Source organism: Nicotiana attenuata, unplaced genomic scaffold (assembly GCF_001879085.1).
Source record: "Nicotiana attenuata strain UT unplaced genomic scaffold, NIATTr2, whole genome shotgun sequence".
In the NCBI taxonomy this organism is placed as follows: Eukaryota; Viridiplantae; Streptophyta; class Magnoliopsida; order Solanales; family Solanaceae; genus Nicotiana; species Nicotiana attenuata.
The window spans coordinates 1-17,124 of record NW_017676077.1 but is presented as its reverse complement, the minus strand read 5'-3'; the positions used below and the strand labels follow the sequence as shown (position 1 = coordinate 17,124).

At 44.1% G+C, this 17,124-nt stretch overlaps 1 protein-coding gene across 1 annotated transcript; it reads right to left on the bottom strand.

Annotated features, from left to right (window-relative positions):
* Positions 1-540: 540 nt before the first annotated feature.
* On the bottom strand, positions 541-2,519 carry LOC109220732. The gene is made up of 4 exons (XM_019385196.1): positions 2,306-2,519; positions 1,432-1,786; positions 1,239-1,311; positions 541-951 (listed from the first exon to the last, which is right to left on the bottom strand). The coding sequence occupies exons 1-4, from the start codon at positions 2,517-2,519 to the stop codon at positions 541-543; spliced, it is 1,053 nt and encodes a 350-aa protein (XP_019240741.1).
* Positions 2,520-17,124: the final 14,605 nt, after the last annotated feature.

The following is a 17,124-nucleotide window of genomic DNA, read 5'->3' as shown; positions in this document are numbered from 1 at the left end:
GCCATAATATTTTCAACCTCCTCCGGTGCAAGCACTGCTCAGGGCTCTTACGAGGCTCTTGTGAACTCTGAAGCATCAGAGATCTGGGGTTCTTGCTACCAGTATTCTAAGCTCTTTATTATTCTTTTACTCGTCTAATTTTGCTATTGGTTAGTGCTTTTGACCCTTGCAATGTTAAATATTTTTTCTTTTTTTTTTGGTAATTATCATATTTTATTACCAAGAAGGAAAATACAGCTCAAAAACAAACACTAATTCTGGACATCTTCCAAGAATTAGTTTCTCCTATACTTCTATTTCTACCTACTAACTATGAATTAACAAAAAAATGCATTAGGCGTAGAAATTTAATTATTCTAATCTTCTTCTTAATCTTGACAACATATAACCCCTTCCACAAACCATTTGTATAATCTACTTCATTAGTGCTCCTGCTGGCCTCAGTTGAGCTCGGAAGATTCTATGATTTCTCTCCTGCCATACATAATAGACAGATCTTGCTAATACTATTCTATAGATTTCTGCATTTGCTGATCTTCCTCAAACGTTGTTGCATGTCAATTCTATTTCTTGACTCCATTCCATCGGTTGTCTATTAACATTCATCCACTGTAGTAGTTTCTCCCAAATTGCTGCTGTATATGTACACTTGAAAAATAAGTTTTCCATGCTTTCCTCCTCTACATTGCACATAGGGCATAACAGCTCATTTGCTATTCCCCATCTTACTAATCTATCTCTTGTAGCCAACTTGCCCAGTATAGCCACATACAGAATAAAGATCAACTTTGGCATACCTCCATTGTTACATACCAGCTTCCTCCAAGGCATCTTCTGGTGATCCTGCTTTAGCTTCTTGTATATATAGTTAATGTTTATGTGATTCTTGTCAAGTATCTCATCCAAGTTAACCCCAGCATCTATCATGTATTGTTTAGCCTTCAAGATCTTCTATACCAACCATGAAGCTTGCTTAGCTTCTATGTGTTTTACAGGTCTTCCTTTCCCATAATAAGTATGAATCCATACCACCCAGAGTTTATCCTTTTTTTTTGAGCTAAGTTCCATAGTAGCTTATATATTGCAACTTTATTCCACAATTCAACATCTAGCAGATTCCAACCCCCACTTGCTTTTGGTTGACATAGTTTATCCCATGCCACTAGAGCTTTTTTTGTCACCTCAACTCCCCCAGACCATAAGAATTTCCTACATATAGCTTCTATGAGATGGATTACCTTCTTTGGGAGTACAAATATTTGAGACCTATATATTTTGATAGATAGCAGCACACTTTTGATTAACTGTATTCTGCCAGCATATAAGAGAAATTTGGCAGTCCAAGATGTTATTCTATCAAGCATCCTGTCTAGTAATGGTTGAAATTGAATAACTGACATCCTTTTTGTGCTCAATGGGACTCCTAGATACCTTATAGGCAACTCTCCTTTTGAAAACCCTAGTTCATCCATGACATTTTGCTGCACTATTGGATTTACACCACCAAAATATATGGAACTCTTACTCTTATTTGCAGTTAGACATGACACCTTTGAGAATTCCATGAAGCAGTTATATAACATATGGATAGAAACTTCATCACCCCTACAGAATAACGGTAGATCATCAGCAAATCCCAACTGAATAATTTGAAACCTTTCACATCTTGGATGGTAGTTAAAATCTGGCTGATTCTTCAGAGTTCTGAGTAATCTGCTGAGATAGTCCATTGCTAGAACAAACAAGTAAGGATACAATGGATCCCCTTGTCTGAGACCTTTCCTAGCTGGAAAAGGACAAGTAGGACTACCATTAATCAAAATAGAATATGAGACTGTAGAGAGACAATTCATGATCCATTCCACAAATCAGGCAGGGAAGTTCATTGCTATCAATATCTGCTTTAAGAAACCCCATTCCAATGAATCATAGGCATTTTGCATATCTAGTTTGATCATGCACCTTAGAGTAATACCCTTCCTTCCATAGCCCTTCACTAATTCATGACTTAGGATGATGTTATCCGAGATAACTCTGCCCGGTACAAAAGCAGGATATTATCTTGTATAGGACAGTACAACAGGATATAGGCCTATACTCCTTGATTGAACTTGGATTTTTAACTCTTGGGATCAATGTCACAACGGTGCAATTTATGGGCTTATAGATCTCACTAGAGTCAAAGAACTGTTTTGTTGCTTTGATTATTTCATCTCCTACAATTGGCCATGCTTTCTTAAAGAAACAAGCATTAAAACCATCACAGCCTGGGCTTTATTATCATCTATGTTTTGCACAACATTACATATCTCCTCTATGGTGATTCGTTCTATTAACTTCAGTTGTTGTTCTCTTGTCAATATTGCTCCATTCTTCACTATTGTTGGATTAATCACTGGCATTTGTTCTGCTGCATCCCCTAGTAATTTCTTGTATAACCCCACTATTTCCTGCTGCACCTCTTGATCATTATGTAATAACTTACCATCCTGAGCTACAAGAGATTTGATATGATTCATAGAAGTCCTATTTTTCAGACATGCATAAAAGTAGGCACTATTTGAGTCCCCCAGTTTCAACTATTTTGATCTTGACTTCTGCCTCATTATGCTCTCCTTTATCATTGCCCATTTCTCCAGTTTGCCTCTTAGTTCCTTCTCTATATCAGCCAAAGCTGTTTGATGACTTGGATCATGCATTTGTTCTTGTGTCTCCTGAAGCTGTCTCCTTATTAATTGAACTGTCTCTCTAACCTTTTTGAACTCCCGTATGTACATCTTCTCCATTTCCTGCTTTACTGCTTTAAGTTTCTGCCACACTCCTTCCATTCCTTGCCCATTTGTAGCTGTATTCCATGCTTGTTCCACCACTGTTAGGAACTCTGGCAGCTCAGCAACATAGTTATAAAATCTATATGGCTTAGGACCCTCCTTTCCTGCTTCCTCCAGATGAAGGCACAAGGGTGTGTGATCAGATATAAATGGTTCCATCACAATTACTTCCAATTGCTTCGTTGTTGTCATCCATTCTGCATTGACAATGGCTCTATCAATTTTACTCCACACATGATTATTTGTCCATGTGAACTTCCTCCCTATATATTTTAGTTCATTCATGTCACTATTAAGCATGAACTCCCTAAAATCCCTTATTTCTACTTCTTGCACTGGGTTATCACTTTTCCTATCTTCAATGTAACGACCCGGCCAGTCGTTTTTAGAATTTACTCCCCGATCCCCTATTAACTGCTTTCCCCGTGTTTATTTCTGCTATTTTGAATTGCCGGGATGTTCGGTTTTGAGTTGCGGAGAGTTTTGGGACACTTAGTCCCTAAATGAGAGCTTAAGTATTGGAAATTTGGCTATAGTCGAAACAGTGTGAAGACGGCATCGGAATGGGATTCCGATGGTTCCGTTAGCTCCGTTGGGTGATTTCAGGCTTAGGGGCGTGATCGGATTGTGTTTTGGAGGTCCGTAGCTAAATTAGGCTTGAAATGCCGAAAGATAGAATTCTGAAGTTTCCGGTTCGATAGTGAGATTTCGATCCGAGGGTGGGAATGGAATTCCGGGAGTTGGAGTAGCTCCATAGTGTTGAATGTGATGTGTGTGCAAAATTTCAGGTCATTCGGACAAGGTTTGATAGACTTTTTGATTGAAAGCGTATTTTTAGAAATTTGGAGTTCTTAGGCTCGAATCCATGGTTAATTTGAGGTTTCGATGTTGTTTTAGGTGTTATAAGGATTGGTACAAGTTTGGACAATGGTATTAGACTTGTTGGTGCCTTTGGTTGAGGACCCGGGGGGCCTCGGGATGATTTTGGATGGTTGACAGGAGGTTTAGGAATGGTTTGGAGCAGCTGAAGCTGCTGATATCTGTCATAACCGCACCTGCGGTTTGGGTTCCGCAGGTGCGGCGCCACAGAAGCGGCTTAGTGATCGCAGAAGCGGGAAAAGGGGAAGTTAGCAGGAACCGCAGAAGCGGTGGAATTTTCGCAGGAGCGGTACCGCATCTGCGGAAGGGGAGTCGCAGATGCGGAATCTGGGCCTTTAGTGAAAAGTCGCAGATGCGACCTTTGTTCCGCAAATGCGGGACCGCAAAAGCGGTCCCAAGGCCGCAGATGCGGAAGCAGCTGGGCAGAAATGTTTTAAAAAGAGGTTCCGCCACTTAGGGGTTTATTTCCACCATTTTTAATCGTTTTTGGAGCTCGTTGAAGGGGATTGAAGAGGGATTCAAGGGGAATCACTTGGAGGTAAGATTCTTGGTCTTAAAACTCATTTCTAATGTGAAATCTACCTAGTAAATCATGGAATCTAGGCCTAAAATTGAAGAAATTAGGGCTTGAGATTAAGAGACTTTAAAATGAGAATTTGAGGGGTCATTTGGACTCCGATTTCAGTGTCCTTGGTATGTATGGACTCGTGAGAGTGTGAGGATTCTAGACATATAAATATTACCCGATTCTGAGACGTGGGCCCGAGGAGCATTTTGGTCATTTTACCTAATTTCGCGTATTAGCTTAGAATTTCTTTATATAATCAGTTACTTGAAGTGTTATTTACATTATGCAATTGAATTGAATAGATTTGGGCCATTTGGAGTCGAGTACTCGTGGCAAGAACGTGGTCTCGGGTTGATAATTGAGCTGGTTCGAGGTAAGTGGCTTGTTTAACCTTGTGTGGGGGACTCTCCCTTTAGGATTGATATCGTGATAATTGAAATGCCTTGTACGTGAGGTGACGAGTGCCTACTTGTACTAATTGTTGGAAATCCGGATTTTTCATTAAAAAATAGCCTTAGATTGTGTTCTTCCTTTTCTTGCTTAGACTATTTGGAAATTTAGCCTGCTGTTAGTCTAGAGAAGCATGTCTAATTGACTAAATTGCTCTATTTGTTTTAACTGCCTTATTTTTACTACGTGAAGCATGCTAGGTTAGAATTATCTGTTTTGCCTTGGTATGAAGTTGAGCTTAATTGAGTATGTCCTCTTTTTGCTATTGTTGTGTGTTTCATTTTGGGGCTACGGGAAGGCATCCCGAGAGGTCCCCTGTACGTATTTATGATCGAGCTGAGGTGCGGGATACCGAGAGATCCCCGATACGTATATTGAGGATACTAAGAGATCCTCGGGATACCAAGAGATCCCTAATATATATTGAGGATACGAAGAGATCCTCGGGATACTAAGAGATCCATGGCATATATTGAGGATACCAAGAGATCCTCGGTATACCAAGAGATCCCTGGTATATATTGAGGATACTAAGAGATCCTCGGGATACTGAGAGATCCCCGGTTATTATCCTTGTGTTTGTTTTACCTCTGTATCAGTTGTAGTTATCTTATATCCTGTGATATTTTTACTGTTGCACTTATTTATACTGCTCTTATCTACATTGTCGAACTTTATATTATTATTTAATCTCAGTAGGGCCCTGACCTTCCTCGTCACTACCCGACCGAGGTTAGGCTTGGCACTTACTGAATACCGATGTGGTGTACTCATGCCCTTCCTGCGCATGTTTTTCATGTGCAGATCCAGGTACCTCTATTCAGACTTACCATCCTTGAGGCGAGGCGATTTTACGGAGACTTCGAGGTATATCTGCCGCGTCCGCAGACCAAGGAATCTCTCTCCATTCTCTCTTATAGTGATTAGCCCTTCTATATTTACTATTGATGTAGACTTTCTGGAGTTAGAGCATTTTACTATATTCGTAGCTTGTGGTTCATGGGTTTCCGGGTTTAGGGAATATCTATTAGTTTTTGAGAGTTAACGTTATGTTTGCCGAGCGACACTCTTAAACGTTGTTTATTTACTCTATCTCTGCTTTAACTTGTCTTTTTCTTTCCGCAAATTTGGTTTATTTTTCCGCATTTTAGGCTTACCTAGTCGTAAGGACTAGGTGTCGTCACGATGGTTCACAAAGGGCGAACCGGGGTGGTGACAAGGTTGTATCAGAGCTCTAGGTTCATAGGAGTCATGAATCACAAGTTGGTTTATTAGAGTCTCACTGATCGGTACGGAGACGTCTGTACTTATCTACGAGAGGCTATGTAACTGTTAGACACATTCCACTTTGTTTGATTTCCTTGTTGTGAGAGATTTTTGATATCACAATTCTAAACTTTTGTCTTCTATTCTCTCACAGATGGTGAGGACACGTGCTACCCGAGATGATCAGGCAGCCGTGCCCCCTACTGGAGTCGTCAGAGGCTGGGGCTGGGGTAGAGACCAAGGACGCGCTCGTAGTGCAGCCAGAGCACCCGCGCGAGCTGCCGCCGAGGTACCACCAGCAGTACCAGCCGGAGTCCTGACACCCGACATGTCTGCTACTACTACTCCAGCACTCCAGGAGACTATGACACAATTTATGACTATGTACACCACTCTAGCTCATGCAGGGTTGCTTCCCCTTGCTGCAGCTACATCCCAGGCCGGGGGAGGAGCACAGACTCCCGCCGCCCGCACTCCTGAGCAGCGAGTGTATATTGATCAGGTCCTAGAGGCTATTCCTGTACAGCAGGTAGCCCCAGCTCAGCCTGAGGAGAGGGCAGTAGCTTCAGAAGAGGAGCTGAAGAGGCTTGAGAGGTTCAAGAAGTATCAGCCTCCAACTTTTAGCGGACTAGCCTCAGAGGATGCCCTTGGATTTCTTGAGGAGTGCTACCGTATCCTTAGTACTATGGGCATATCAGGATCAAGCGGGGTTTCCTTCACTACCTTCCAGCTTCGGGGAGACGCCTATCAGTGGTGTCGTGCTTATGAGTTAGACAGTCCGGATGAGGCAACTTCCCTGACTTGGGCTCAGTTTTTAGATATGTTCACGAGGGAGTATGTCCCCTAGAGTCTTAGGGACGCCTGGCGCGCGGAGTTTGAGCATTTGCGCCAGGGTACTATGACTGTCTCGGAGTATGCTGTTCGTTACACCGATTTGGTTAGACATGCACCAGCTTTAGTCTCTACGGTTCGCGAGAAGGTTCGCCGGTTTATTGAGGGACTTATTCCCAGCATCAGGTCTAGCATGGCTCGTGAGTTAGAGATGTATATATCTTACCAGCAGGTGGTGAGCATTGCTAGGAGGATTGAGGGTATTCATGCTAGGAATAGAGAGGAGAGGGAGGCCAAGAGGTCTCGAGAGTCGGGCCATTATTCTGGTGCCCGTTCCCCAACTGCAGGTCGTCATGGTAGGGGTCATTTGAGTTGTCCCGTTCATTCAGCTCTTCCAGCTGCCAGTGGTATTCCAGCTCCACCTAGGCCTCCAGAGCCTTATTATGCACCTCCAGTATCTAGTGCGCCTCCTGCACGGGGTGTTTCCAGTGGTTAGTCCAGCAGACCTGGCCCAAGCTAGTCACAGCTGCCACGTCCTCCCAGAGCTTATTTTGAGTGTGGTGACACCCGTCATGTGGTGAGGGATTGCCCTAGACTTGGGAGGGCTGCACCTCCACAGACTCCTCAGCCACAACGGGCCCCGCAGAGTTCTCAAGCTATGATCACTGCACCAGTTGCTACTCCACCTGCCCAGCCAGCTAGATGTAGAGGTCGGGGAGGTAGAGGTTGCCCTCGAGGGGAAGGCCAGGCCAGATACTATGCTCTCCCTGCCCGTACTGAGGCTGTCACCTCCGATTCTGTCATCACAGGTACTATCTTGGTCTGTCACGGAGATGCATCGATTCTATTCGATCTAGGCTCTACTTATTCTTATGTGTCTTCTTATTTTGCTCTGCATTTGGGTGTATCTCGGGATTCTTTGAGTTCCCCTATTTATGTTTCTACTCCTGTGGGAGATTCCCTTGTTGTGGACCGTGTTTATCGGTCATGTTTGGTTGTTCTTAGTGGTTTTGAGACCAGAGCCGATTTATTATTGCTCAGCATGGTTGATTTTGATATTATCTTGGGCATGGACTGGTTGTCGCCCCATTATCTATTCTTGATTGTCACGCCAAAACCGTGACACTAGCTATGCCGGGTGTACCGTGTGCTGAGTGGAGGGGTGCTTTAGGTCACACTTCCAGTAGAGTTATTTCTTTCCTTAAGGCTCAGTGTATGGTTGAGAAAGGTTGTGATGCGTATCTAGCTTATGTGAGAGGTGTCAGTATGGATACTCCTTCTGTTAATTCAGTCCTAGTAGTACGGGATTTCCCTGATGTGTTTCCAGCTGATCTTCCGGGCATGCCGCCCGATAGAGACATTGATTTTGGCATTGATCTGTTGCCAGGCACTCAGTCCATTTCTATCCCTCCGTATCGTATGGCTCCTCCTGAGTTGAAGGAGTTGAAGGATCAGTTGCAGGAATTTCTTGATATGGGTTTCATTCGGCCTAGTGTATCACCTTGGGGTGCTCCTGTCTTATTTGTGAAGAAGAAGGATGGCTCTATGCGTACGTGTATTGATTATCGCCAGTTGAACAAGGTGACAGTGAAGAACCGTTATCCTTTGCCTCGTATTGATGACCTGTTTGATCAGTTATAGGGTGCTTGTGTGTTTTCTAAGATTGACTTGCATTCAGGCTATTATCAGTTGAAGATTTGGGAGTCAGATATCCCGAAAACTGCCTTCAGGACTCGGTATGGTCATTACGAGTTCCTTGTTATGTCATTTGGGTTGACTAATGCCCCAGCAGCCTTCATGCATTTGATGCACAGTGTATTCCGGCCATATCTTGACTCATTCATCATTGTCTTTATTGATGACATTCTGGTATACTCCCAGAGTCGGGAAGATCATGAGCAGCACCTGAGGACAGTGCTCCAGACCTTGAGAGAGAAGAAGTTGTATGCTAAGTTCTCAAAATGTGAGTTTTGGTTGGATTCCGTGGCGTTCTTGGGTCATGTGGTCTCGAGAGAGGGTATTCAGGTGGATCCGAAGAAAGTGGAGGCCGTGCAGAGTTGGCCCAGACCATCCTCAGCTACAGAGATCCGTAGTTTTCTTGGCTTGGCGGGTTATTACCGTCGATTTGTTCAGGGGTTTTCATCTATTGCAGCACCTATGACCAGACTGACCCAGAAGGGTGCTCCGTTCCAGTGGACGGAAGAGTGCGAGGAGAGCTTTCAGAAGCTCAAGACAGCTCTGACTACAGCCCCAGTTTTGATATTGCCTACCGGTTCGGGGTCTTATACTGTCTATTGTGATGCCTCGAGAGTTGGCCTTGGAGCGGTATTGATGCAGGACGGTAGGGTGATTGCCTACGCGTCCAGACAATTGAAGATACATGAGAAGAATTATCCTGTCCATGATCTTGAGTTAGCTGCTATTGTTCATGCCTTGAAGATCTGGCGTCATTATTTGTACGGCGTGCCTTGTGAGATATATACTGATCACCGGAGTTTGCAGCATCTGTTCAAGCAGAAGGACCTTAATTTGCGTCAGAGGAGATGGCTAGAGCTGCTGAAGGTTTATGACATCACTATCTTGTATCACCCGGGCAAGGCCAATGTGGTGGCCGATGCTTTGAGCCACCGGGCAGAGCGTTTGGGGAGTTTGGCTTATTTACCAGCAGCAGAGAGGCCTATGGCGATGGATGTTCAGGCCTTAGCCAGCCAGTTTGTGAGATTGGATCTTTCGGAGCCCAGTCGGGTTCTAGCTTGCGTGGTCTCTCGATCTTCCTTGTTTGACCGTATCCGGGAGCATCAATTTGATGACCCTCATTTGCTTGTCCTCAAGGACAAAGTGTTGCATGGCGATGCTCGAGATGTGACTATTGGTGATGACGGAGTATTGAGGATGCAGGGTCGAGTTTGTGTACCCAATGTTGATGGGCTTCGGGAGTTGATTCTAGAGGAGGCCCATAGTTCGCGGTATTCCATTCATCCGGGTGCCGCGAAGATGTATCAGGATTTGAGGCAGCACTACTGGTGGAGGCGGATGAAGAAAGATATAGTTGGGTTTGTAGCTCGGTGCCTTAATTGTCAGTAGGTGAAGTATGAGCACAGAGACCGGGTGGATTGCTTCAGCAGATAGAGATTCTCGGAGTGGAAGTGGGAGCGGATCACCATGGACTTCGTATCTGGGCTCCCACGGACTTTGAGGAAGTTCAATGCCATTTGGGTTATTGTGCATCAGCTAACCAAGTCCGCGCATTTCATCCCTGTGTGTACTACCTATTCTTTGGAGCGGATGGCGGAGATTTATATCCGGGAGATTGTCCGTCTGCATGGTATTCCAGTATCCATCATTTCAGAGAGAGGTACTCAGTTCACATCGCGATTCTGGAGAGTCGTACAGCATGAGTTGGGTACTCGGGTGGAGTTGAGCACAGCAATCCACCCTCGGAAGGACGGACAGTCCGAGTGCACCATTCAGATTCTTGAGGATATGCTCCGTGCGTGTGTGATTGAGCTTGGAGGTTCTTAGGATCAGTTCTCGCCATTGGCGGAGTTTGCCTACAACAACAGCTATTTGTCCAGCATTCAGATGGCATCGTATGAGGCTTTATATGGTAGGCGGTGTAGATCTCCGGTGGGTTGGTTCGAGCCGGGTGAGGCTAGATTATTGGGCACAGACTTGGTTCAGGATGCTTTGGAGAGAGTCAAGGTGATTCAGGATATACTCCGTACAGCCCAGTCCAGACAGAAGAGTTACGCGGACCGGAAGGTTTGTGATGTTTCCTACATGGTTGGAGAGCGGGTTCCGCTTCGGGTTTCGCCTATAAAGGGTGTTATGAGATTTGGGAAGAAGGGGAAGTTGAGTCCGAGGTTTATTGGCCCTTTTGAGATATTGAGGCATGTTGGGGAGGTTTCTTACAAGCTCGCCTTACCTCCCAGCTTGGCAGGAGTTCATCCGGTATTTCATGTTTCGATGCTCCGGAGGTATCACGGTGATCCGTCGCACGTGTTGGATTTTAGCTCAGTCCAGTTCGACAAGGATTTATCTTATGTTGAGGAGCCAGTGGCAATATTGGACAGGCAAGTTAGAAAGCTGAGGTCAAAGAACATCGGATCAGTAAAGGTTCAGTGGCGGGGTCAGCCGGCCGAGGAGGCGACCTGGGAGACCGAGCAGGATATGCGCAGCCGGTACCCTCATCTTTTCACTACTTCAGGTATGTCTCTATGCACGTTCGAGGATGAACGAATGCTTAAGTGTGGGAGGATGTAACGACCCGGCCGGTCATTTTTAGAATTTACGCCCCGATCCCCTATTAACTACATTCCTCGTGTTTATTTCTGCTATTTTGAATTGCCAGGATGTTCGATTTTGAGTTTCGGAGAGTTTTGGGACACTTAGTCCCTAAATAAGAGCATAAGTCTTGGAAATTTGACCATAGTTGGAACAGTGTGAAGGTGGCCTCGAAATGGGATTCCGATGGTTCAGTTAGCTCCGTTGGGTGATTTCGGGCTTAGGGGCGTGATCGGATTGCGTTTTGGAGGTCCGTAGCTAATTTAGGCTTGAAATGCCGAAAGATAGAATTTTGAAGTTTCCGGTTCGATAGTGAGATTTTGATCCGAGGGTCGGAATGGAATTCCAGAAGTTGGATTAGCTCCGTAGTGTTAAATGTGACGTGTGTGCAAAATTTCAGGTCATTCGGACGAGGTTTGATAGACTTTTAGATCGAAAGCGTATTTTTGGAAATTTGGAGTTCTTAGGCTTTAATCCATGGTTAATCTGAGGTTTTGATGTTGTTTTAGGTTTTTTAAGGATTGGTACAAGTTTGGACAGTGGTATTAGACTTGTTGGTGCCTTTGGTTGAGGTCCCGAGGGGGGCTTGGGATGATTTCGGATGGTTGACGGGAGGTTTTGGAATGGTTTGGAGAAGCTGAAGCTGCTGATATCTGTCATAACCACACCTGCGGTTTGGGTTCCGCAGGTGCGGCGCCGCAGAAGCGGCTCAGTGATCACAGAAACGGGAAAAGGGGAAGTCAGCAGGAACCGCAGAAGCGGTGGAATTTCCATAGGAGCGGTACCGCATCTGCGGAAGGGGAGTCGCAGATGCGGAATCTGGGCCTTAAGTGAAAAGTCGCAGATGCGAACTTTTTTCCGCAAATGCGGGACCATAGAAGCGGTCCCAAGGCCGCAGATGCAGAAGCAGCTAGGCAGAAATGTTTTAAAAAGAGGTTCCGCGACTTTGGGTTTTATTTCCACCATTTTTCATCGTTTTTGGAGCTCTTTGAAGGGGATTGAATAGGGATTCAAGGGGAATCACTTGAAGGTAAGATTCTTGGTCTTAAAACTCGTTTCTAATGTGAAATCTACCTAGTAAATCATGGAATCTAGGCCTAAAATTGAAGAAATTAGGGCTTGAGATTAAGAGACTTTAAAATGAGAATTTGAGGGGTCATTTGGACTCCGATTTCAGTGTTATTGGTATGTATGAAATCGTGAGAGTGTGAGGATTCTGGACATATAAATTTTACCCGATTCCGAGATGTGGGCCCGAGGGACATTTTGGTCATTTTACCTAATTTCGCGTATTAGCTTAGAAGTTCTTTGTAGAATCAGTTACTTGAAGTGTTATTTACATTATGCAATTGAATTGAATAGACTTGGGCCATTTGGAGTCGAGTACTCGTGGCAAGAACGTGGTCTCGGGTTGATAATTGAGTCGGTTTGAGGTAAGTGGCTTGTCTAACCTTGTGTGGGGGACTCTCCCCTTAGGATTGATATCGTGATAATTGAAATTCCTTATACGTGAGGTGACGAGTGCCTACTTGTGCTAATTGTTGGAAATCCGGATTTTTCATTAAAAAATAGCCTTAAATTGTGTTCTTCCTTTTCTTGCTTACACTATTTGGAAATTTAGCCTGCTGTTAGTCTAGAGAAGCATGTCTAATTGACTAAATTGCTCTATTTGTTTTAACTGCCTTATTTGTACTACTGAAGCATGCTAGGTTAGAATTATCTATTTTGCCTTGGTATGAAGTTGAGCTTAATTGAGTATGTCCTATTTCTGCTATTGTTGTGTGTTTCATTTTGGGGCTACGGGAAGGCATCCCGGGAGATCCCCTGTACGTATTTATGATCGAGCTGAGGTGCGAGATACCGAGAGATTGCCGGTACGTATATTGAGGATACTAAGAGATCATTGGGATACTAAGAGATCCCTGTTATATATTGAGGATACCAAGAGATCCTCGGGATACCAAGAGATTCCTGGCATATATTGAGGATACCAAGAGATCCTCGGGATACTAAGAGATCCCTGGCATATATTGAGTATACCAAGAGATCCTCGGGATACCAAGAGATCCCTGGTATATATTGAGGATACTAAGATATCCTCGGGATACTGAGATATCCCTGGTTATTATCCTTGTGTTTGTTTTACCTCTGTATCAGTTGTAGTTATCTTATATCCTGTGATATTTTTACTGTTGCACTTATTTATACTGCTCTTATCTACACTGTCGAACTTTATATTATTATTTAATCTCAATAGGGCCCCGACCTTCCTCGTCACTACCCGACTGAGGTTAGGCTTGGCACTTACTGAGTACCGCTGTGGTGTACTCATGCCCTTCCAGCGCATGTTTTTCATGTGCAGATCCTGGTATGTGACGACCCGACCCGTCGTCTCATGTGTTACTGCTCCGTTTCCCCCATTTCATGCTTCTTCATGTTTAGTTATCGCTATGTGGTGTGTTAGAGTTGATTTGGAATGGTTTTGATAAGAAATGAGACACTTAGTCTATTTAAGGAAAGCTTAAGTTGGAAAAGTCAACCGAATATTGACTATTGAGTTAGAGGGCTCGGATGTGATTTCCGGTGATTCGGTTAGCTTCGGGGGATGATTTGTGACTTAGGAGTGCGATCGGAATTGATTTTGGAGGTCCGGTGTAGAATTAGGCTTGAATTGGCGAAGTTAGTATTTTGGCCAATTTCTGTTGATAGGCGAGATTTTGATCCGAGGGTCGGAATGGAATTCCGAGAGTTGCTGTAACTTCGATATGTGATTTGTGATGTGCGTGCAAAATTTCAGGTCATTCGGAGGTCGTTTGGTTGGGTTTTTGATCGAATTGGTGTTTCGGAAGTTTTGAAAGAACTTAGGCTTGAATCCGATGAGAATTGATGATTTTAGTGTTGTTTGAGGTGTTGTGATGATTGGAACAAGTTTGGATAATGTTTTAAGACATGTTGGTGCTTTTGGTTGAGGTCCCGGGGGCCTCGGGATAATTTCGGAGGGTCAATCGGACCATTTTTTGCCTTAAAAGATTGCAGGTTTTCAGTTATTTGGTTGCAGAAGAAATTCTCTTCGCGTTCGCATCATCATGGCTGCGTTCGCATAGCTCTGGGAGTGGAAGCATCGCGATCGCAATGGTGTTTCCGCGATCGCGTAGAAGGAAAATTGGGGCTGGCGAATTGCCCTTTGCGATCGCATAAGTTTTGGCGCGATCGCATAAGGTTGGGAAAAAAAAGGTCACTGCGATCGCATGGACTTTGTCGCGTTCGCATAGAACATTTTTGGGAGTTTGGAAATTTGCTCATCGCAATCGCGTGCATGAGGCCGCGATCGCATAGAAGAAAAAATATAGAGCTGGTCAGAATGTTTTAAAAGCTCATTTCCGCGATTTTGGGTCATTTTTCCTCCATGGTTGATCATTTTGAGAGCTTCTTGGTGGAGATTAAAGAGGGATTCAAGGGGAATCGATTGGAGGTAAGATTTTTGAACTTAAAACACGATTATACTGTGAAATTTGTCTAGAAATTCATGGAAATTAAGCCTAAAATTGATGAAGGGCTTGAGTTTTTGATATTTCAAATGGGGATTTGATAGGTCACTTGAGCTCGGATTTGGGAGTTCTTGGTATGTATGGACTCGTGGCGAGACGAGGAATTCAGTAATGTGAGTTTTGTAATTTTTCGAGAAGTGGGCCCGCAGCTCGGGTTTTGCTAGTTTCGAGATTTTTGCTATTTCTCGATTGTTTCAATTGGGTATTGTTTCCTTAGCATATTGTGATGTATTCGCTCTGATTTTGGATAGATTCGACGCGCGTGGAGTCCGATTTGAGGAGCAAAGGCGTCGTGGGCCAGAGATTTCACCGGTTCGAGGTGAGTAATACTTGTAAATGATATCCTGAGGGTTTGAAACCCCGGGTTTGCACATCATAGTGCTGTATTGAGGTGACTTGCACGCCGGATAGCGAGCGTGGGGTAGAGCACCGTTGGGGATTGTGTCCGTCCCGATTGGTGAAATTACTACGTATTTGACTGAAACTACTTGTTATCATCATGATTTGGGCTGATTGCCATGTTTTGGGCTTCGTGCCGATTATTTGAATCCTTCAGGGATTGATATCACTGATTTTGCATTACTTTGCATGTTATTTGACCTCGGTCCAGGGTTTTAATACTGTTTTGCAAATTCAGCCATTTTTCATGATTTGAAAACTTAAATGATATTTTACTGACGTTTGAGCTGAGAACTGCTATTTTATTATTGCCCAATGGGCTTATGTGCATTTCTGGACTGAGCATGGATCGGGCTGCGCGCCGCAGCAATGTTATAGTGATTTCTGGATATATGGATGGCTCGGGTTGCACGCTGCAGCGGTGTTATATTGATATTACGCTTGGGCTGTAGGAGCCCCTACGGAGTCTGAACCCCCACAGTGAGCGCGGGTACCCAAATGGATCGGGCTGCACGCCGCAACGGTCATATGCATTGCATTGCATTCATGCATTGGTTCCTGTTTGTAATATGTGTGATGACATTCAGCACTCTCATTTCATTGGCATTCATGCTACTTCTTGCACTGTTTACCAGACGCTCTGGTGTTAATTGTTAGTGGAGTGCTGTGCCCGAGGGGCTGACTTATGTGCTGACTTGCACTATCTGATTACGCATTCATTTGCTTAACTGTTGGAAAGGATATTTTCAAAAGAAGTTTTAACTGAGTCCAGATATTTTCTAAAGGATTTTCACGGTTTTACTGTTTTCTCAAAGATTTGCACTGTCTTATATGGCATGATGGAGTGCTTTTACGTAATTTCTTACCGCTCAATTATTATTTACTTTTATTGCTCACTGAGTTGGAGTACTCACTTTACTCCGTGCACCTCGCGTGCAGTTGCAGGTATTGTTCACCCGGTAGCGGGTTATTAGCTGATTGAAGGTATTACTATTGTAGCTGAGTAAGGTGATCGCTAGCGTTCGCGGCACCGGACGTTGTCTTTAGCATTCCAGAATTTATTTTTGTATAATATTGGCCCTGTAGTTGTGTTCAGGTTTCTTTAGATGCTCGTGACTTGTGACACCCCGGTCGGGTTGTGTTGGGTTGTAAATACTGGTTATTATTGTCGTTAAGCTGTATTTATCTATTCATTTATGTTTAAAAATTGTTAAAGAGACGATTTGGGTTAGTTGGCTGGCCTTGTCTTCACGAGAGGCGCCATCATGACCGGGTTTGGAAATTGGAACGTGACAGAACAAGAATTGATTAACAATTAACAAAAATTCGAACAACAATCCAAATAAGAGCAATTTCAGTTACTAAACCTAGATAGATAACTGATTCCACAGCCATTAATAACACATAGCAAACATGGAAGAGAAAATACTTTGAATAGAACTAAGAAACTCACTGATTTTGAATTCCACAAATCCGGCTAACTTCCAATTCAAAATTTCGAGTGACTCTAGTGATATTTGAACACCATCAATGGTAGAAGCGTCATGAGGGAGGCAAGGTGATGATGTGGTATCAATTTGACAAGGTTTGGGAATTTAGGGTTTTGACCGAAAACTTCAAATCGATATTCCAAGAGTTCCGGTCAGATTTGAGGGGCGAGGTTTGGGGGGGGTTGATAGAGGAGGACAAAGCGGTTCCAAGGTGTTAATTTGGTGGTGAACGGAGAAGGTTGAGTTTTGGCCGGAAAATTTCGAACTAAGATTCGAAGAGATTGGTTGATGTTTGAGGGAAATTACTTGGATATTTGGAACGAGGGGGTTGAGGAGGTTCCATGGTATTAATTTGGGATGATTTGGACGCCGGCCGCCGGCGGAGACGATTTCCGGCCGGCGGCGAGCGGCGGAGCCGGTGGTGTTACATATCTCTGATGAAACGAGAGAGATGAGAGGGTGGGGGGGTCTGAGGGGGGTAGGGTAGCGTTAGGACATATTTATATGAGGTAACCTAGGCAGTTCCCATCCGTTGGGTAAGAAAAATCAACGGCTGTGATCAAAACTCAGGGAAACGG